We start from the raw sequence: 22,317 nt of genomic DNA on the forward strand, positions 1-22,317 counted from the left end.
TGGTTTGCATTTCAAGGAATTGAAATAGGGTGATCGTCCCGGGCCATCCAGGGAGGGGAAGCCTGGGAGGAAGTAAAGAGAAGAAAAGGGGATGGGGGTTATTTCCCTTTGTGGTGAGACTCAGGGCATCTGAGTCTTGGGGTCCCCCAGGGAAGGTTTTGGGGAGACCAGAGTGAGCCAAACACTGGAATTTTTGGCTGGTGGCAGCGCTATCAGATCTAAGCTGGTAATTAAGCTTAGAGGAATTTATGCTAGTATCTCATATTTGAACTCTAAGGTTCAGATTGAGGAATTATACTATGACAGCCCCGAACTAGCAGTGACTCCTGCCAGCAGCACCGGAAGGGCCAGTTTCACAGCAAAGGGGATGCTACTCAGCGTTCTGCACCCACTTTGCTGGCTCTTTGGGCACCTAAGGTCCCTGCAGCGACGTGGGAGAAGCAGGCAAGTGACAAATACCCCACCAGTGAGTAAGCAGGTCCTCAGTCAGACCCAGCTTGCAGCTGTTCGTGAGACAGAGCCTGGAAAATTGGCTCCGGCATTTTCCTTTTAAAGAGCAGATTAATCTGGAGGTATCAGCTCAGTGCATCTTGTCAGAGCTCCCCTCCATCCGGCCTGTAAGCTCCTCGGCACTGGGACTGGATCTGCTCACATGCACTGTGCACATGGGGCTGGGTATGTGCCCAATCCTGCCCCACTGAAACCACTGGGGGCTTTCCCATTCACGACACTGGAAGGATCAAACCCCACATAATGGTCCTGCCCAAACCAATGCCTGTCATTGGTGGCCAAACCTGATGCCTCCCTATGAATGTAGGAGCCTCGCTTTCTGCACAGGGGCTTGAAGTGTGGCTGATATTTGTCGGGCAGTAACTGCACATGCAGAGTTAGAGGGAAGGGCTGGGTCACCAGTTAGGTTCAACTATCCATCTGTTACAGGAAACACCTCTAGAATGGCACCAAAAGTGGGAACTGTTCCATAGGGTTTCTAACCCCCATTATTATTACATAGACTGTGCTATGAAATTCTATAGGGGGGCTAAAAACAAGCCTGGAGAAATGATCTAATTCCTTATTAAATGCTATGGGATTTCAGAGCAATTTCAAGAGAAACATAATCACTTCTATAGAATCCAATTCTTGACGGGGTCTGTCTGCAATACTAGCATGGACCTGCACAGGCAGGATAACCCCCTGTAGCTACAGCTCATGCTCCCCCGTGGAGTCTCACCAGCCCATGGGACAGGCAGCAAAAGAGCCCCTTGGAGTCCTAAACCTTGTGCAGAGGCAGCTGGACAGTCTGAGCACTGGGCGGTAATGCCGTTAGCACTTGGCATTCACTGGTAGTAAGGCAGCATAGCTCAGTATTCTAGCAGGGAGCATTAGGCCAAGGAAGACGCAGAGGAAAATGGATTCACTCCCCTCTAAATGGAGCGAGTGGGCCATGGAAATGACAGCGGGCTGATGCCGAATGTCTAGTGTGCTGTAGAAAATGAAGTACTCTAATGAAGATTGCTATGGCACTGCCATTTGTCGAGACAAGGTTATTTGTTAATAGTTAAACACAAGGACTCCAAAGGTTCAGAGACTGAGCCCAGTGACATGGGGCAAAGCTCAGAGGAGTGAGCTGCTGACAAACAGCTGTTCTAACCCATCAGGAAGGAGGCAGCTTCTCGTGGTAGCAAAAGTGAATAGCTGCCATGCGCTTCGTTCCAGCTCCTGTACCCTCCACACGGAAAGTAGTGCTGGAAAGTAAAAACTGTGCCGAGTCCCCAAGCAGCAGCTGCTGAGAGCGAACGGCTGCATCACTGGTCTGGCTAGTCCACATCCAGAAAGGAAAATTACCCCCAGCAACAATAACCAACAGATAGCCATCCAGACTGGGCGACCCAGCAACCACCAGCAGCTTTCCCACACATACAAGCCGTCCAACTGCACTAACAACGCATGCATGGAAACGGCTCCCGGCAGGAGCAGCTTGGACAGGTAACTAGCACACGGGCTGTGTGTTACTTTGCTATTAGTATTTAAGTGGCTAAAACACAGTAACGAATTTACTAAAGCAACTATTCCCCTGACAGCCACATGTTGTTTGCAGGGGTGCCCCACACATTCCCTGAGACCTGTCTTAGGGGCCAGCCCTCACTGAATTGTACTGGAAACCTTGGGGCTAGAGTAAAGTGGCTGCTTAAAGTGGGGGGAGAGATTGCACTTTGGATCCTCTGTGCATGTTCCCCTCTCCTGTATGCTGGTACAGTAACCCAGGGAAGTGGGGAAAAGAGATCTGGGCCAAAGGTGATTCCCTGCTGGGAGCATCTATACCATTCATCACATGGGTGCTGGCTGGGTAGCTCGCTGTGGGCAGCAGAGGGAAGCTGGAATGTGTCCTTGGCCTTGCAGAAGTAATGGGAAGCAGTCAGAGTCTGAGTGCCTAAATCCTGGTCCTTTCTGACAGTGGGCAGGGTGCCTGACGGTCTCAGAGGAGCAGCTGTTTGTTTCCCCTCCAAGCCACCGAGCACATTACCAGAGCACAGAGCAGCCTGTAGCACATGAGGTTACTGTGTGCTGGGCCGGAGAGCATCAGGGAAAGGGGATTGCCAAGAGCAGATCAAGCGGTCAGGTCCCCTGGCCCATGCTGTTGCTGGGGTGCAGCACACAGCATCACCTTGCCCTGAGGACACCAGTAGGGCTCTGAAGTGTCATTCGCCCCCCACTCAGCTGATCAGACTTGTGTGTGCCCCAGCAATCACCAAAGGGCCTCAAGTCATTAAATAGCCACCACCCTAATGTCAAATAACATCAGACTTCCCTGTAGAGGACAGAGAGAGTAAACTGGACACCGACCATTAAGGGACTAGCAGAAAGGAGCCAGGGCACTTCCCCCTCGCCACGCACTGGGCACTCTGCTGACTTCCCACAGGAATGGTAACACAGCGCCAGTACTTACTCGGTCTTTTTCTGTGCCCCAAAGCTTTTCCTTCTAGGAGGTAGAGAGAGAAGCAACAAGAGTGCAGTTAGCAGAGGAGGCATTTGGCTCCCACAAGACAGAAGAGAAGGAAAGCCGCCAGCAGGGAGAAGTGGGTACGAGCAGGAGTGACACCACGCAGACCCCAGTACAGAGGACAGACAAGCCCGTGAGGAATGGAGTTAAGGTTAAAAAAAATAAATTAGAAACACAACTGTGAGTGAGGCCACGGGAGAACATTGCTAAATGCACTTTAAACAGCCGCCACAGAGAACCAAAGCAAGGCTGTGTAGATTCATCAGCTGATACTTACACTCACGTTTTCAAGTTATTTTTAAAATAAAAGTTAAGAAATATTTCCCCTCTGTGTGCCAGCCTGGCCTGAGCGGAACAGGCTGGGGTCTGACCCAGCAATAAGAGTTTCCGGTGAATGACAGAGTGCCTTCAGAGCTGCAGAATGGGTCCTAGGACAGCATGTTTCAGGGTCCTTGCTGACAGGGCTCACTGCCCCTGCGCACAGGCTGGGGACACTGACAAGCAGACGCATTTCGGAGGTTTAAGTTAAGTGGCAGTTTGTTCTGACATTGTCAGTTTTCCCCGGCTGGATTTTGCATGTGTTTCTCTAGTCTTAGATGTCTCCTTTATTCTTCTGTATTGTTTAATCAAAGCATATCTGATCAGCAAGGATACCTTCCGTTAAAGCTCGTTTGGTTTAATAACGATCCGTTACTGCTGGAGGAGATTAAATGTTACAGGCAATCCCCTGCACACGCTGTTATTTTAGCTACTGTTTCCCAAAAGTTACCATTAATCCTGAGCAGTTTCTTCAGGAGAGGCGTGAGGGGAGCCAGCCTTTTTGAGGACGAGGAGGTCTCCATAAGGATCGCCCATGTGACAGTTGTGACTCTGTCCCGTCACTAGGGTGGTGGGCAGCAAAAATCCCTAGGCTCATTTTCCCGCTTGGGGCTGTTGGAAGCGCAGCAGCTCTGCGATGGGGTTATATAGCACCATGCATGTCACACCTACAGACTAACTGGCTTAAGACAATCTGGACAGCTGCAGTCTCTGGTATCTAGGACACCAGTGACTTGCTGCTCTTGGGCTGCAAGCTCCAATTGGTCACTGCATCTTAAAGACACAGCCAGATGGGCTGAGATTTGTCATGCTATGGACGCAGGGCAGGCTCGTGGGTCTGACTCTGAGGCCAGTGAGCGAGCAGAGGGAAAACATCCCTAATGCCTGTGACGCAGTAGGAGCGGGGCGGATTGACCTGGGAATGTCATCTAGTTTTACTGGGACTGTCTGCACTGGGGATGGGAGAGCAGGGGATGAATTTACTTGAGAGTTACCTGAGCTTGTAACCTGAGCCAGGAGGGGGGTGGTGCCAGGTGACACCTTTGCCCTGGAAACTGGACAAAGGGAGGGGAGGACCTGGGGGGAAGAGGGAGAGAGATGGCTAGAGGGGGTTTTGCTTTCAGTTTTGGGCTGGGTGGTGAAACGCAGGGAACCCCAAAGCTGGGGTCTAAGCTCCCTAACCCCCGCCCCCCGCAAGAAGGACTTGACTGAGAGGTCCTGGTTGTACCTACAAGCCCTACTTGGGACTGTGTTCCTGTCGTTTAATAAACCTTCTGTGTTACTGGCTGGCTGACAGTCATGGTGAATCGCAGGAAGAGGGGTGCAGGGCCCTGACTTCCCCCCACTCCATGACAATGCCTTACAGGAGCATTGCAATTAATGCTCCTTCACCCGCTTTCATGCCAGTGATGGTCACTAGGGCAAATCTCCCCGAGGCCAGCAAGCTCAGGCTTTGTGCCCGTGCCATAGAGCAGTGCTGGGCTGGTTCCCCTTGGGGTGGGTGACATTCAACTCCTGCTCTGCCCCGGATGAGCACATGAGCACCCAAGGCAGGCGAAATTCCACATGGGGTCACCAGACAGCACTCCCAGGGCACTCTGCTCTCCAGCAGCAGTGCCAAGGGGGTGGGGATTGTGAGGTGATGGGTGGTGGCAGGGTACACCCAATGGGTCTGTAGGGAGCCTGGATCTGAGCAACATGGGACCCGCCAGGTAAAATCAGACCAGGAGCCCATCCGCCCCTGTCTCCTGTCTCCCCCAGTGGCCAGCACCAGCTGCCAGAAGATGGGGCAAGAAACCCCCTAACAGACAAAGCTTTGATAACTTGCCCATGGGGGTGTTTCTTCATATCACGGGATACTGTTAACCCTGCCTGTTGTGGCTCTGGGTGGTCTCGTTATCGTGGCTCTGGCTAGCTCCTGTCTAGCCCCACCTGTGGTAGGTCTCCACAATATCTTGTGGCAGTGAGTTCCACAGGCTAACTATAGTGGAGGGTGCACCTCCTCCCAGGACTCTGTATGACCCAGGACTGTGCTAGGGAGATCCCCCACCCCGGTTCACTAGCACCTAGGAGCTGCCGCCCTTCTTCCCACCATGTAACACTGGAAGGGGGGGGAACTGCAGAGAGGAGCCAGCAAGAGCCCCAGCTGGTAGGACCAGAACCAGCCAGAGCAGGGACCACTGGGCATTCAGAGACCATCCTGCAGTTTAACTGGACTTTCTCTGCCCTGTGCTGATTGTCTATTTGCTCCAGCCCCACTCCCCTGGGTCTCTTCACCTCTGTACCTCTCCACACCTGCACCCTTACTCTCTTCTCCCCCCGCCCTGTCCCCCTCAGCCCTGCCTCTCCCTTCCCTGGTCTTTCCATGTAGCTGATCCCCTCCTAAGTAACCCCCAAAGAAACAAACCACTAAATCCTGACACTGACATGCCGTTTGCTGCCATCACGCAGGCCCCTGCTGGTGTGTTCCAGCCCTTCCCACCCTGTGCCTGTCTGGTCTCTTGTAACTGGTAGCTCTTTGGGGCAGGGACTGCCTGCCCCTCTGGGGGCCCCTCTTAAAGAGCCTTTCCCTTCTGGTGGGCCCCCTCTTTCTGCCCCTCTGGAGGGGCCCCATTCTGCCTGCCACCCTAGGGGGCCTCCCTCTGCCTGCCCTCTGGGGGCTCCTCTCTGCCTGCTTCTCTGGGCCCCTGCCCCTGCCTGCCCCCTCCACCATCAGTCACACGCTCAGTAATGGTAACTGTACACCTGACATCCCCAAAGAGGCGGATGGGAGCAGCAGGCCCTGGTAGCTTCTCCTCCCCCATTCTGGCTGTGGCCTAGCTGCCCCCCAGCTCTGTGACCCAATGGCACAAAGCAAAACCCTTGCAGGCCCCACTGCCCAGCAGGCAACCCCTAAATGCAGAGGGTGCAGGCACCTGTGTCCTGTCTGTGCCTAAAGCTCCCCCGCTCCCACATCTGAGGGCATCAAGCCCAACCCCCACCACCGCTGGCGAGCCCAGCCCTGCCCTCTGAGAGGAGCAGCATGAGTGCTGGGCACAGGGACAATGCAGGGGCCGGGCTGGGGGGCGGTCAGGGGAGCCTTGCAAAGAACAGCAGCTGCCCCAAGGGGGCCTTGCCTGCCCTCGGGGAGCTGGATGGGGGATGCTGAGGAACCTGGGGGGGTCACCGTGACCAGCTCACACAGATTTAAGGGACACCTCCTCTTGTCCACACTGGGACGTTCACCATGTGCAAACACATAGTTTGCTAGCGAAGATGAGGTGGGAGAAAAGCTGGGGCTTGGGCTAATGCTTTACAGCAGCAGAGGTGAGCTGCCCCTGGGCCTCTCTACCAGCCTGGCTTGTCAGCTCAGCTGGGCTTGGACCGGTGGCTGGCAAGGGAAGGGTTAACCCTCTCCCCCTGGCTGGAGGAAGGAGCCCAGCTGCTGCCCCTGAGTGCAGGGATATTGGTCACAGGGCTGGGCCAGCTGTGGGCACTTAGGGCCCCCTCCCCAGCATGCTACAAAAGGAGGAGGTTTGGAGCTGTGGCTCTTGATAGCAAAGAGAGGGAGGGAGGACAGATGGATGGACAGACAGACAGACAGCTAGCTAGCTAGCTAGCTAGCTAGCAAGCAAGCAATCGGCAGGAAATAGAGGGGAATGCTATGCAATAGAGCAGTATGGTGGGGGGTCGCCATAGCACTGGGGGAGTCCTGGAGGGGCCTTCAGAGGTGCAGGCTGTTTGACTGTTCTATACTAATGCACCCTGCAGGAGGGGCTAACCCCCAACCCGCACAGGGCCCTTTGGGGCCCCACAACCCCTCATGCTGGTGACGGGGCCTGAGGGAAAACAGTCTGGCTGCTCCCAGGCCTTGGCTACACTGGCGCTTTACAGCGCTGCAACTTTCTCGCTCAGGGGTGTGAAAAAAACACACACCCCCCCCCGAGTGCTGCAAGATACAGCGCTGTAAAGTGCCACTGTAAACAGTGACGCAGCGCTGGGAGCACAGCAAGCTAATCCCCATGAGGAGGTGGAGTACGTGCAGCACTGGGAGAGCTCTCTCCCAGCACTGGCTCTGCGACCGCACTCTCACTTCAAAGTGCTGCCGCAGCAGCGCTTTGAAGTTTCGAGTGTAGCCAAGCCCTGAGGCACAAGGGCTCATGGTGGGTTTGGGCTGGAGGCTTTGCCAGCTGGGCCATGTAATTCAGGGCTTAGGGAGCTGCTACTTGCCTTTCTCTCTGGGGCCTGCTCTCCTCCAGGCTGGTGGGTGCTTCCCCTGCCAGGGAGCAGGCAGCCCCAGGCTGCCTCTTCTGACCCTAGCTGAGTTTGGGGACCCCACCAGAGCTGCTTCCCAGGCCATGCAGCCAGTGGTGCAGCTCCCAGGACCCCTCTGCTTGCTTGGCTGGGCTGGGGAGCTGTGGGACTGTTGAGGCATGTGAGGATCTGAGTGTCACTCCCCTGGGGTTAGCGCTGTCTTTACCAAGAGCTCCCTCTGAGTCCCACATCCCAACCTCCCCTGGGCCAAAGACAGACCCTGCAGTGTGCCAAGTGCTGTATGTGGCATCCAGAGCCCCCTGCGGCTGCCACAATGCCCAGAGGGGACAGGAGCCAACTGGCCTGGTAGAGTGGGGTCAGCAACACTGCCTGCTCAGTCTGAATGCCTCACTCTCCATGGCCTCCACCTCCCTGCTGCTGTATGCAAATGCCAGCCCCATCGCCAGCCTCGGGGCACTGGGCGCTCCCCAGCAGGACCCACAGGGCTGAGAGAAAACCCAAACCCTGGCAGCTGCTCCAGAAGGGAAGCAGGGTCAGGAACAAAGCACTCGAGACGGTTTATGAGCTGTGTTGCGCAGAGGAAGCTCCTACTTGGCTGCCACGGGGCCCAGCTCCAAGGGGGCTGCAGGCTGGAGTTGGCATTGCTCAGACAAACCATTTAAAAAGCTCAAAGTGTCGCATCCTAAGTGTTAGTGACATGTCCCTTTTTCTCCAATACTGCACAGCGGTGCCCTCCGCTCTCCCTCCAGCCAGTGCAGGTGACAAAGGTCAGGCACCAATTCATAGTGGCAAAGGGACCAGGACTTTAACCACAACAGCCAAGCTGCATGTCCTGTGCCTACTTAGAATGGAAGCTGTTGGCAGCAGGGACTCAGTTCCTCCCCTGTCTGTATGCTACAGAGCTAAGCAGGGCTTGTCGCTAGTCTCAAGCCTATGATGGTAAATGGAAGCAGCAGTAAGGCTGGTTGGAAGATATGTCAGCTGACTCGGTGTCTCTCTCTTTACTGATCCCAGCTCTCACCTGTCCCCCTCCATGCACAAAAAACCCCAAACATCCTTGTGCCACAGTGATAAGCTGCTTGGATGAGGCTGCAAGCTGGCCAAGTGTCCCCATGTGCCCAGCAGAGAAATAGCAGGGACCAAGTACAGCAGAGCCCCTGCATAATCTTATGTATGTTAGCCTTTGCCTCCCCACCTCGCTCCTCATCAGCCGCTTGTCACTCTGCGTTAGCTCAGCACACGGAGAGACAGGAACTAGCGTGTGTCAGAAAGAACCAGCCCCACATACGGTGCCACATCCACATGGGCCAGGGCTAAAGCCTTTTGCAGGGTGTGTGCTAATGAGCTTACCTGTTCCCACTCCTTTTACATCTCTTTTGAAGCCCTGGGGGGGGGGGGGGGAAGGAGTTCTGAACACAAACCAGCAATTTTATTTGACAACCCTGGGTTGCTCCCTTGTTTGGCAGGAAGCTGCATTACCAGCCTGCAGATCAGAGCCCGGGGTGTCAAACCAGCCCCAGGAGGCCCCAAACGTGTGGCGGAGACTCTGCAACTTACTTCCAGTGGAAGAAGATGAGCGGCGCTGGCTGAAAGAGGGCACCTGAGTCTCCGTTGGCAGTGGAGGGGGCGGGGGTGGAGGACAGATGTTCTCAGGAGGAGGAGGGGGAGGGGGGAGAGAAACTAAGTTTGAAGTTCTAATGTAGTCAGGCTGGAATCTGTCACTCAGCTTATTGCATGTTGATGACTCAGTGCAGTTTCAGCTGTAAGCAGACCATGATTTATGGACACCAAGTGAACTCCTGCGGCAAAAACCAGCCATGAGATCAGAGCAGCAATAGGGCCCTTTTTTTTGGCAGGAGACAGCGCCTGCATTTTTCTCATTCATGCCAAACTGCTTTGCACGGCAATTAGCTCTGTCCTCATTTAGTCTCAAGTCCCAAAGGGTAATGAAAGTCATATATCATCTTCAAGGCTGCTAATTATCCAGCTCAGTTACAGGTAGGCTTTGGAACTGTGAGAAGGGCCTGTCGGCTTGCTATTTATTGCTCTTCCAATAAGCAAGCAAAGAAGAAGGGGGGCGGGGGTGGACTTTCTTGAAAGGTTGCCCATATCCCTTGCCTCAGATCCTTGACATATCTTCTGCAAATGTGCTAGTCAAAGGGGAAATGTCTTCATTCCACACATCCATTTTTCATGCTGTAACTAAACATTCTGCAAGAACGGAGCACAAGTGCTTGAAACATGAGACACCATCCATTTTGGGGGGTCAACTTGTCTCTAATCATTTGCTTGCAGAAAGATGATACTTTGAATGCACAATAGCAAAAATGGGCAGAAAAAGCAACAGGAGACAGAGAATGAGGTACTCCTTCCCCTTACGTTCTCCCTCCACCTCCAGCAATCTCGTGGGAAGGCTAAGGGTTTGGCTAAGGGTTTGCTACTTTTACTAAAGATATGCTGGAGGGAGGTTAAAATTAGAGGAAGGGGGGGAGCCTGAAACCCAAGATCTGAACACCCCTGAAATCTGATAACATTCAACTCTGGATCCAAAATCTGGGGCTTCCCTAAACTTCTATAATGGGCTGAATCAAAATCCTATCTCCCCTCCTCCGCCAACCTCAAGCTTTGGGTAGTAGAGATCTGGCAATGGGTGGATCTGAGTTTTGCAGCTCAGACCCCTCTCACCTAGCTGTTGGTTCAACGTGATGACTGTAGCCATAAGCACAAGTAACCTAACGGAGCCGGATCGAGTGTGCTAGGTGTGTGATAAAACTCTGCCCAGGCAGGAACAGAAGCTATTCTGGCATTTGAAAAGGTCTGGTGAGCGTTTATCCCTCAGTTTGGTCTCTTTCAGCCAGTGGGCGTACAAGGTGCAGGGCTAGTGTGCAGTGATTTTGGAGGCACTCTGTTCCTCCTCTTCCAGCTGCCTGCACGCCAACAATGGCAGTAAGTGCAGCTGGGCAAGCGAGAAGAGCCTATGGTGGCCTGTCTGCTGGAAGAGCAGAGCTGCATACTATGCATACACCATCCAGCAGCAGTGTGCCAGCACAGGGAGACAAGAGAGCAGAGATGAGCCTGTTGGCAGTTCAGTCTTTGAGTTCAGGTGAGGCATTAGTCATTAAAGGGCCCAGAATATAGGGAGGAGCAGATGCACAGAGTCTGTGGGTATCTTTATTGGGTTGATCCCCCTCTGATTATTTTTATTCTTTTCCCAGGTCTGGAAGTGCCCAAACTTTCCAGGGAATCTGTTCTCCTCGTGTTCCTTTTGGCCTGATGACAAGCACAGAGCACCAGAAAGCTGGGTCCTGGGACATCACCAGCCCTGGTCCATAGACCCAGGAGGTTCGGCTAATTAAGATTCAGAGGAGCATTCTAGACTGTGTGATGATCAGCTGGTGTTAACTGGCAAACTCCTCTTATTTCAAGGGGCCCACACTGATTTATACCAGCTGAGGATCTAGCCTGCAGACTTGGGGGGCATTTGTGCCAAATCTCCAAACCTTTTGACTTTTTCTATCAATAGTTGGCATTGCAAGTGTGTTAAGCCCTCTCTGCCCTGAGGTCTCTGCCCAAGCAGCTCCTAATACTGGCTCTTGGAATTATGAGGATATAGCTGATGGCAAATGGAGTCCTATGTGACTTTATCCAGTCTACATATAAGGCCAGTCCTGAGGCCCTGATCCAGCCAAAATCCCACTAGTGCCAATGAGTGGGGCAGTGGGTCTGTCAGATAGGAGGACATGCCACAGTGATCAGACCAGTCATCCATCTACTCTAGTATCTGGCCATTGACTGTGGCCTGTACCTGTTGCATTGAAAGAAGATGCAAAAACTCCTGGAGTAAATACTCCTGATGTTTAGGATCAGACCAGCTGGCTATCTAGAGGGGCGCATTCAGGGTGAGTGAAGCACACTGCACTTGCTGGCCATGTTTGCAGGCCAAGCAGCCCATTGGAAAAGCTGTGCCAGATCCCCCTTGGTGGGAGTAGGAGGTAAAGACATCTGTCACTCTGCCTTGCAAGGGGGCACTGAATAAGGATCAGCCAAGTGAAAGGATAATCAACATCCATGGCAGGAGGAGTAGAACACTTCTGGTGGGAATGTAATGGATTAGTCTTGCTTTTATTAAAATTTGCCATCACTCATCTGTGGGGTTCGTATTTTCCCTCAGAATCATCAGTCACAAACTCGTTGCTTGAACAAGGAGAGAGTGATATTTTTAAACTAGCAGCTAACAGAATTTTTAGAAAGCAAGGAAAAGTGGGTAGACAGAATCTGCTGCTATGCTTGTCAGAAGTAAAGAAAGCCTGGCAAATTCTTCTCTGTAAAATTACTATTTTGATTGTGGCCTGAGTTGTACTTGACAATGTGTTAGGCACTTGATATAGAAAATGCAGTGAAAAGGGAATTAAGAGTCTCCTATTTTTTTTTAAAATACAAAAACATTTCTNCAGAGGGCTTGTTCTCAGCCGCACTCCCATTGTGCACGTTGTCATTGGAAAGAAGAGATGCCTTAAACAAATCGACACATAAATACATTGAAAAGAGGCAGTAAAGGTCCAATGAGTCAGGCGATGCAATACACTCCCTCCCACTGTCACCCTGCCAGCCACTGGCTGTGGCAGGGCCCAGGGGCTCCCAGCTGGGACCGCGATGAGTTACCTTGCTGGGGGGAGCTGGCAATGGAGGCCCCGCACTGACCCCAAAGCCCATCCTGCAGAGCAGGGCCAGCAGGCACCTTCCCCCCATGCTGCTCTGGGGCTCCGCAGCAGGGTCTGGGCCCCAGGCAGTCCCTGGCCCCAGCAGAGGCTGCTGGCGAGACGACCAGGTCATGCCAATGGTCTTTACGATGCGGACATCTGTGCAGTGAAAACTGGGCCGAGGACCCTCGCTTCATTTCATACAAACCCTGGAGCAGTCACTGGCACTGGGTGGGGGTTGGACGTGTCCCCAAGAGGTGGAGTCTCTGTTTCCCAGTGCCAGCCCGAGCCAGGCAGGTCCATGTCGGTACAAAGACGATCTGCCCGGTGGCCCACCCTGCCCAGTCAGACCCGCTCAGATGCCGGGAGCTCACTCAGGAGTTCAGGCTCGAGGCCCTCAGGGTTGGGGCCTTAGAGAAAAGCTGCTGAAGGGTGGGCAGTGGGAACAGCAGTGCCAGCGGCTCACCTCCTCGCTGTGCGCCATCTTCCAGCTGCCAGGCTGCTCCCCCGCACTGTTGTCCAGGTGTTTGTAGTAATCCCCGGTGCTGGGCTGCTTGCTGAAGTTCCTAGATTTCCTGCTGGAGTCGACCCGCCGGAGGCCTTCCAGGCTGCTGTCGTGTGACGATAACTGCAAGCAACAAGGGGTAGGTAGCAGGGTTTGTGCTGGGAGATGGGGAGGCCCCCCGATGAGAGCAGGGCCCCGTTTGCTGGGTGCTGTCAATACATGGAGTGGGAGACTGTCTCTGTCTTGAAACAGACAGGTGGGAAGGAAGGAGCAGCCTCACCCGGCCTGGGTGGGAACTGGGGTCCAGAGACACGACATGACTTGCCACAGGTCACACAGGGAAAGTGAGCCCAGGCCAGCCCCTCCTCCACAGAGGCCCCCTTCACTCCATAGCACTGCCCCCCCCCCCCCCCCGAGCATGCTGGCGTGCAGCACAATGAACGCCACCAGGGCTAATCTGTCTCTTTGTGTCATTGGAGGGTCTAGGAGCCCCAGTTACTGCCCAGGACCCAGCGTGCTGGGTGCTGTACAGACACTGAACAAAAAGGCATTCTGGGCACTGTCCATTGACAGCTCCAGTGCCACTCACTGGGGGACAAACACTTGGAGAAATAACTCGGTTCTGAGCTGCTCTTCAGTTTGTTTAATCATTTCGGTTTCCAGCACACAGCCAGCAATGTAGTTAATATCTCCCAGAGCTCCTCTGTGCTTCACGTGATAAATAACAAAGTATCTGAACATACTCCTGTGTGTGGAGCTGGGATTCAGAGCACTGAGCCGACTGCCACATTTATCAGCATTAGATCCCTGGGCATTCTGTGACGGTGGCAGGTTTAGCTCCCAGAGCAGGAGACATTGTGGGTAATTTTCTAGTGAACTGACAAATCTCATTGACTATTTTAGGTTTTCCTTGTGCACTCGTCTCTCTAGCGTCTAGCTGCTGAGGTGAGAGCAGGTGACTGCAATTCCATAAAGCCACAAGGGCCCTGAAAGCTGCCTTGCACGTGGCACTAAGAACCTGGTTGAATTTTTGTTTTCATAACCCCTTTTAAGGAGAGTTTGGGATCCACAGCTCTCAATCCCAGCCCCTGCGGATTAGCTGGGGCAGCTTATCCCTTCGCAAAACCAGAGGAGCCGCGCGCTTCCCAGAGCCCCAAACTTTGCATTCAATGGCCATGTTCTTATGTAACTAAGACCCACTGGGAGCAGCACCTTTAAATCGCCTTGGTGCAGATCTCAAGGGCTTTGTGCGCAGAACAGCTGAGTGACTTGGATTTTATGAGGCAGGTAATAGCACAAAGGTCCTTGGAAACGGTACTAGCTGTTTCCCAGAGACTACTGGAGCCTCTGAGCCAGGTTTCACTAACCTCCAGAGAGTGCTTCCTCCAGTGTGCATGGCTACAGGGGACAGTTACGAGACAGCTCTGCTGGACGAGGGGGCAGAGTGCTAAGCCGTGGTAGGGAGGATGCCGTGATCACACTGCGGGGACATCTGCTCATGGGGCTATAAGACGATGCATTAAACACCTGCAATTGGAGGCTGGCCTCGGGGAGCTGGCCTGCATTGCTACAAGACAGTTGCCCCCCAGCTCTTGGGAAGAACTGCCCAATGGCTAGGGCACCAGGCTGGGACTCAGGACACGAGTGTTCAAGTTACCGCTCTGCCATAGACTCCATGGGTGAGTCTTGGTGTGTCTTGTTCCCCCTCTGTGGAATGGGCTCACTACCCCTGCCCTGCTGCACAGCAACATGGTGGGGTAAATACATTCGTGGTGATGAGGCACTCAGAGGGGGGGACAGCTACATACCAGACCTAGATCTCTGCCCCTGTGGAGCCAGCGAGCGAGGAACACAGTGGAGGCCTTGCACTAAGCCACTGGGGCACGAAGTATCTCCCCTGGCCCAAGTGGGAGCCTTCCTGCAACCAGACAGGGGCAGCTGGAAGGGACTGCTGCCTTGGGAGCATGGCCCTTGGGAATGGGGCTTGCACCAACAGCACAGCAGAGAACTGCTGGGTGCATCTTTGCTACTGAATCTCAAAGTCCCTGACTCCAGCTCACAGGCTGTTTTGTTCCAGAGGCCAGGCTATTTGCATTCATCTCTTTCCCCCTTGCATACGATTTTGCATGGCCATGATTTGTATGACTGGAACATTAAACAGACCAATCTGCATTGGTAATTGCCTACGTGCTGCTCACCCAGTCTCCTTTGGACTCCCAGACAAATTCTGCTCTCAGTTAAACCAATCACAATCCAGAATAATGCAACCGGGGTCAGAATGTGGCCCTTAGCAAGGAAATACAGTTCCAAGACACAGTTCCAGCGTGGACAGGGCCGGTGCAAGGATGTTTCACCCCCTAGGCGAAACTTCCACCTTGCGCCCTCCCACCCTACGCACCCCCATCCTGAGGCACCCCCTTCCCCCTGCGTCAGTTCTCCCCCTCTGCCCTGAGGTGCACCCCTTGCAGAAATTCCCCTGTGTGCCGCCCCTCCCCCATCACTTGCTGCAGGCGGCCCTCCCCGCACTCCCCTGCCCCAGCTCCCTCCACCTAAACGCCAGCGGCAACCAGGGCAGCCAAAGATCTGGCCTCCGCGGTCTCTGCCGAAGAAAATGCCCCACCCCCCTCCAAATCCTAGTGCCCTAGGCAACCGCCTAGGTCGCCTAAATGGTTGCAGCAGCCCTGAGTGTGGACACCCAAATGCAAAGGGGCTGTGTTCTCCACATGGACCCAGAGATGTAGAAGCAGCAAATAATCCTGTGGCACCTTATAGACTAACAGATGTTTTGGAGCATGAGCTTTCGTGGGTGAATACCCACTTTGTCAGATCTTCTTTGTTGCTTTTACAGATCCAGACTAACACAACTACCCCTCTGATACATGACACCAGGGATATAGGTGGCTAGTGGCAACTGGTTCTGAAGTCCGGCTCTGTGAGTGAAGGAAAGATCCCTTCCCTGACTTCCTTGCTATCCACTGCTGCTGCAGGACTCAGCTCTGGCCAGAGCTGATGCAAAGTGAAGTGGGCAGCTGCTAAAGATGGCAGCTCTTGGCAGCCTCCTGAGTTGGATGTTGCAGACAAGCAGGCTGGTGACTGCACTGAGGAGATCTCTGGCTTTTTGTTCCCCAAATATAAATGACCTTGGAGGATGCAAACTGCTACTAAAGAAACGCTAATGGGGCAGCAGCATGTTCCAGGACCCCTGGGTATCTGAGCTAGAGCGCTCCCGCTCACAGATGGGCAGTGAGCTGACAGCCCAAGCACTGGACATGCTGAAGGTGCATTGCTAGCCACAGCCCTTGCTGGAGACCTACAGACCCTCCCGCAAGCTGCACAGAGCTTTGCTTTCCGAAGAAATAGATGTGCGAGGCACAACAGCCAAGCTGGCAGGACAGCAGGTGAGCTCAGTGCTCCCTTCCTCCGTGTGCCTGGCCTGACGGATGCCCCCATGTTACGCTGTCCACCAATATCAGGGAGGAATGGAGAAAACCATGGCGGGCGCATTGGCTCGACAGCGCAAGTGATGGAAATGGAAGGAGAGACTCAAATATGTGAAACCCTCCGGTGCCAGCCACAAAGCCCACGCGTCCTCCCCAGAGGAAAGGGGCCATGAGGACAGACAGTCAGGGGCCAGCTGCATCACTAGACAGCCCTGTGCTCCTGGGGCTCCTACCTCCAGTCTCTCTGGGCACTGGACACAAAGGCCAGCTGGGCAGTGCTCCAGGAGAGGCAGCCAGGCACGGATTCATGTCATTGTTGATAGCCCCGTAGGATCAGCCCGCACCTGCTGAGATGACTGGGATGGCTCCCCAGTCCTCAGAGGCATACGAGGTGGGTCACAGAGAAAGGGAGGAAATCTCCCAGGAGCCCCTTACTGGGACACCGGCATCCCCCCTCACGAGCAGCACAGTCGCGGTGCTAATCGGAGACTCCCCCAAGTCGTCGTCGTCCTCCGGTCCCACTCTGCTCCCTCCACAACTAGACACTGTCATTGCAACAACAGAAGCACATTCCAGCACTGCCCCATGCAACCCACCACCTGCAGCAGTGCCCCGGCTGTGTTCAGGGCCCTTCCTGCAGAGACCACCCCAGTATGTAGCAGTGCACCAAACACTCCCTGATCCAGCAGTGCCAGGTGAAGGACTGGGGCTTCCCTGGGAGTGCAAAGCAGGGGGAGAGACCCCAGCAAAGACCCTCCACCCCCAGGCATGTGTGTAGGGTAAAGTAAAAGCCCTTCTTACCTGCGCCTAGCGAGGCTAAGACCCACTAAACCTGCCAGCCTGAAACAAAAGTGCCACCCGATACCTGGCCTCAGCACACCTGCGATACCTGAGCCAGCCTCTCCGGTTACAGCAGCTCGCTAATGAATTACCCACACCTATCAGCTCACCTGGCAATGAGTGTCACTAGCCAATCACGGGGCAGCAGCTCTCATTTCTCTTCACAAAACCATAACTAAAGATTAACCTTAAAATGGACATCTCGAACCCCTTGCTCTGCACGCAGCATCCTTGCCCTCCGAGTCCTTAATGTGGCTTCGGCCCACCCCAGGCTTGGCCCTGGGGACCACTGGGGTGGTCAGTGCAAGCCGCGAGCCCCAGGAGATGCCACTGGCCTTTTCTGTGAAACATCCACAATCTCAGTGCCCGCCGCACACATGCAAGGGGTGGCCCCGGCCCTGAGGATGTCCCAACCTAAGGCAGGCCCCATCAGCATCCCGGAAGGGGCACTGGGGTCAGGACACAAGTGCAGTGGTCGTGAGCCGGTGTGTGGTTCAAAGGCCAACGTCAGCTGAACCACATCTGCCCTGCTTTGTGCCAGTGGGGACTGGTGTGGCTGCATCACTGCCTATGTATTTCCTCCAGGCGTGTGGTTTGGTCAAGCCCCTCCTGTCTGTGGGGGATTAATGCAGCAGGCTTTGTGGAAGAGATGCCCACTGTGGACGGGGTGTGGAGTTAAGGTGGCTTCTACTTTCAGAGGGGTTTGCCAAAGGGACTCTACTGGCCAGGAATACATGTAGCTGGAAATGAGAAGAATGTTTGTAACCATCAGAGGGGTGAGGTGTGGGATCAGCCTCCCCGGCAGGAGCAAGAGCACTGACGAGCTTGTAGGTGGCAGGCCCTAACGAGCTGGCCATGTCTGTGAAGGGGTTAGATGACGGCACTGCCTGTGACAGCAGGAGCTGGACGCGGTGGCCTGGGAGATCCCACTCCAGCCTGTGTCCCTTGCTAAGTGCAGCATGGTGGTCCCCATGCCAGGCAGCTGAGCCCCATGGCGTTGCAGGGCACTTGGCCCCCTTTGGCTAATGCTGCAGGGGCTTTGCTGGCTATGACGTTATTGATATAATCTGGGACCATATAGAACATGATTGCAACCAAGGTCCTGTAGTGGCACCAAATCTTATGTAAAGGGGGTCATATAAGGTGTCTAAGATGAGGTTATGGGTTGCTGGTTATGATTATGGTGTCTATATGTATGTATCATTTTGTAGTTGAAGTTATAAGTATTGGCTCTGTACTATCTGTATTTCAACTTTGGGCTGTGTTTCTGGTGGCATTAGCTCTGCCTAGCCTGCTTGATGGCCCATTAAGCACCATCAGCTACACAATTGACCCATGAAGAAAAGGCAGATACGCCTTGTAACTCAGCAAAGTATGCAGGGACTTGCCCATGTGACTCCAGACTCCATTTGGCTGTAAAGCCTATAAAAGGCTTATACCTCATCTCCATCTTGTCTTCCATCCTGCTTCTTACCTCTGGAGGAACTTTGCTACAAACTGAAGCTCTGAACAAAGGACTGAGTGACCTATCCCAGCAGGGGATGTTCTCCAGAGACTTGATTTAAACCTGCAGTTTGCTCCATCACTGCTACAAGACTGAACTAAAAACTTTGCCATTACTGTATGTAATTGATTCCATTTAACCAATTCTAGCTCTCTTCTCTACCTTTTTCCCTTTATGAATAAACCTTTAGATTTTAGATTCTAAAGGATTGGCAACAGCGTGATTTGTGGGTAAGATCTGATGTGTATATTGACCTGGGTCTGGGGCTTCATTCTTTGGAATCGAGAGAACCGTTTTCTTTTATTGGGGTGTTGGTTTTCATAACCATTCATCCCCAGGACGAGTGGGACTGGTGGTGATACTGGGAGACTGGACTGTCTAAGGAAATTGTGTGTGTGACTTGTGGTTAGCCAGTGGGGTGAAACCAAAGTCCTTTTGTCTGACAGGTTTGGTTTGCCTTAGAGGTGGAAAAACCCCAGCCTCGGGATGTAATTGCCCTATTTAAGCAATTGGTCCTGAATTGGCACTCTCAGTTGGGTCCCGCCAGAACCGCATTGTCACACTGGCCCATTGCAGGAATGCTCCTGCAGCCCTGGTGATGCCACAGCTGACTGCAGAGGCAGGAGGAATGGGATGGCTACTCATCTGTTGTCTCTGCTCATCAGCACCAGAGACCCTGGCTCGAACTCTGCCGGCTGCTCTCCCCTCACCCACTCAGCCCCCGAGTAAGGGCAGGCCCTGCCCACACTCCCACCTGTCCCGGCACGGGCAGGGTGTGTCCGTTACGTCTGTACCTCGGTGCTCCTTGCAGGAGACATCCCCGGGCTCTGTTATTCCAGAAGGGGTCAGCGCCCCATTTCCCTGCAGCTCTGAACCCCTGTTCTGTAGGGCGGGTAATTGCCTGGCTCTCCAGGCTGCACTTTCCAGTTTGACAGTCTTGCTCTCCAGCTCACGTTACCCTGGCATCCTCCCACCAGCCTGAAGTGCAGACACAGCTCTGGCAGGCATCTCTCAGCAGCACTGTAACAGGCACGGCTAGCGTTACCTTGGGCCCAGCCCCTGCCTGCCGCGCTCCCCTCTCAGGACAGGGCGCTCAGCCCAGCCCTGGGGAGTCTGTGTGGGGCGTCATGCTGGCAGGGGGGGCAGAGGGGTGGCGGGTGACTCTCACAGAACAGGCCCTGGTTCCAATGTGGTATTTATCAGCTGCACTGCGGCAGTGCCTGAGGCCAGGATTGGGAATCGGGGCCCGTACTGTTGGGTGCTAACACATGCACACAGAAGAAACAGGCCCTGCCCAAAAGAGTCTGTGAACTACCTAGTGCACCAGCCCCTGCTGTCTTTGTGCTCAAGGGCCGAGTCATGCTGGGGAATGCTGCTATCAGCTCTCTGGGGCAGGGGCAGGGCCCAACTTTCTGTACCATGCCTGGATACAGTGGGACTATTCCCCCAAGACAGCAACCTCCTGCATGACACTTCTCTCCACCCGCTCCATACCTGTCAAACCTCGCTCTGCCTAGCTGCCCTGCTCCAGGGACTCTGCCCCAGGTCCCCGCTGCTGCTCTCCACGCTGCTATGGGAGCAGCGGTGACTCCCTCGCCCACTGAGCCAGACACTTCCGCGGTGCAAAGTTCCCCTCCAATCCTTGCTTCTCTGGGAGTCTTTGTGACACCATGAACAGAGGGTGCACTAGGAAATAGCATGCCTAGTGTGGTGCTAAGCCACCGGGCAGCAGTACGAGGCATTAGCTGTGCACAGAGGAGTTGAGTATTTATTGACTCTACTCATCTCAAAGTAGCTAGACTAACACCCACCATGTAATATGGTTGTGCTGCCAGAGAGACACAATGAGTACAGCTCTGGGGAGCTGATGGTAACACAGCATGGGAAGTGGAGAAAAATATCCTGCACCCGGCACGCTAGTCGCTGGAGACTCTGCCACTTTGTAATCACCCACTTTAACTAGCTTCGATTGGCTACAAACCATCTATTTAACTATAGCTTTGAAGGTTATTGTGGGTTCAATAGTTGATGGTGATGGGAGGAGGCTGCTGGTACACAGGTGGGCGAGGGCAAAGGGAGTGGTAGATCTGGTGTCTAGAGGCAGGAGTGTATGCATGGGCGTACACTAGAGGATCACAATGGCCTTGCCTGGCCTTGGAATCTAAGAATCTATCAATCAGTGACCTTACTTTCCAAAATGGTCAGCAGCCAGTGGAGAACAATGGAGAACCCCTCTCCCACTGAGAACAACTGGAGAGCCCCTCTCCCACTGAGAACAAAGGGAGACACTGGATGTTTGTGAACTCTGGCTGCTGGGCTGGGGTCACTGTCTCCTGTGGCAGGAGATAAACCAGGTGCAGCCTAGAAGGATACAGCTGGGGTTCCCAGAGGAGTATCTGAGGCACCAAAAGGCTTCACAAATGACAAAAGCTGGTGCTGATTACAGTGTAATGTGGCTCAGAGCAGCAGATACAAACTGCACTTGGGCATATGTCTGCCCCCAACACACCAGTATCCTGCTAGATGCGCTCAGCATGTTGTCCCCACGCCACCCCCACAGCAAAGAACAAACTCAACAAAAACTCCATCACCATAAAGGAAGCTGAAAACAGGACGCGCCTCCCTGCCCAGACATGCCCCCATGACTGCCATAGGGGGATGCACCTGGGCATTGGGCTAGATGGGTTCAGACTGGAGCCAGTGCTAGAGAAAGGCCCTGTACCAGCATGGGAGTCATGCCAAAATGCGCTCTCTGCTGGGGAACGGCAGTGGCATTCTGCTACGTCAGCCCTGGTTCGCCGTCCGGAAGGAGAGGTGGTGGCTTGTAACCTGGGTGCCAGTTGTTACTGGAGTGGGCCTGGAAGTGAAAGGTAGCAAGGCCAGGAGTGCTGCCATCTCCTCACGCCATCTCTCTCCCGGAGTGGGCAGCTGGGGCTAGGGAGTCTTTTCAATTTTCCGCCTGCCTGGGCAGCTTCACCCCAGCCCCCAAGCTCTGCCCCTTATACCCGCTCTGGGGTTTCACACACACCCTCGGCCCCCAAGTATAGAGGGCTCTGCCCCTTACATTTTACAAGCCCCTCACCTAGGGGAGCGCAGTGCAGTCACTGGCCCCGCTGCCTGCTCTGCCAAGCCGGAACAGAGCGCTGGCCAGCACTGTGGTGGCCCTCAGCCCAATCGAGCTTGCAAGACACGAGCATTCCCAGGACAGACTCCTGTGATCGCAGCACACTCCCGTTTGATCGCAGCTGCCATGCAGGGGCGTTAGGAAAGGCAGAGTCCCTCAGGCTGTTCCCCGTCACTGACACCTGCACCCCACGAATGAACAATGTGCCTGGAAGCACATAGAGGTTAGCACCTCTCCCGCCTGCTATGGCTCCAGGATCTCCCTCATCCCTAATGGCTCACCTGAGCCCCCAGTAGCACATGCAAATGTCCTTTGCATATGTACAATAAGGTGCAGCGGCACCAGGGAGTCAGTGATTCTTTACTAGATTAAACAATACATGTGCCCAAGCCAAACCTTGCGCTGTCGGCGTGCGGCAGAGGGGAGAGGGCAGTGCGAGGCTGGGAGAGAGACAGCCTGGGCAGCTCTCCCCACTCTGGGGAGATGTGCCCCGGGACCTGGAAGTGGCTTGTGGTTCCTGCTCTGCAGTGTTTGTGTCTCACCTGAAAGCCCTGGGCATTTTTGCCCTATTCTTCTTATTTGTCTATTTCATTGTCAAGTGGCTTATTTCATTCCCTGCTGGCTGGCTCAG

At 54.1% G+C, this 22,317-nt stretch overlaps 1 protein-coding gene across 1 annotated transcript in view; it reads right to left on the reverse strand.

The window, feature by feature from the left end:
- Positions 1-22,317, reverse strand: part of LOC116815428 (espin) — an 86,737-nt gene that overhangs the window by 18,174 nt on the left and 46,246 nt on the right. The window contains exons 8-10 of the mRNA XM_032763838.2: positions 12,740-12,901; positions 12,018-12,085; positions 9,131-9,267 (exon numbers count right to left, since the gene is read on the reverse strand). Coding sequence (XP_032619729.1) covers positions 9,131-9,267; positions 12,018-12,085; positions 12,740-12,901 — 367 coding nt within the window. The remainder of the gene's footprint in view (positions 1-9,130; positions 9,268-12,017; positions 12,086-12,739; positions 12,902-22,317) is intronic.

This window comes from Chelonoidis abingdonii, chromosome 23 (assembly GCF_003597395.2).
Source record: "Chelonoidis abingdonii isolate Lonesome George chromosome 23, CheloAbing_2.0, whole genome shotgun sequence".
NCBI lineage: Eukaryota > Metazoa > Chordata > Testudines > Testudinidae > Chelonoidis > Chelonoidis abingdonii.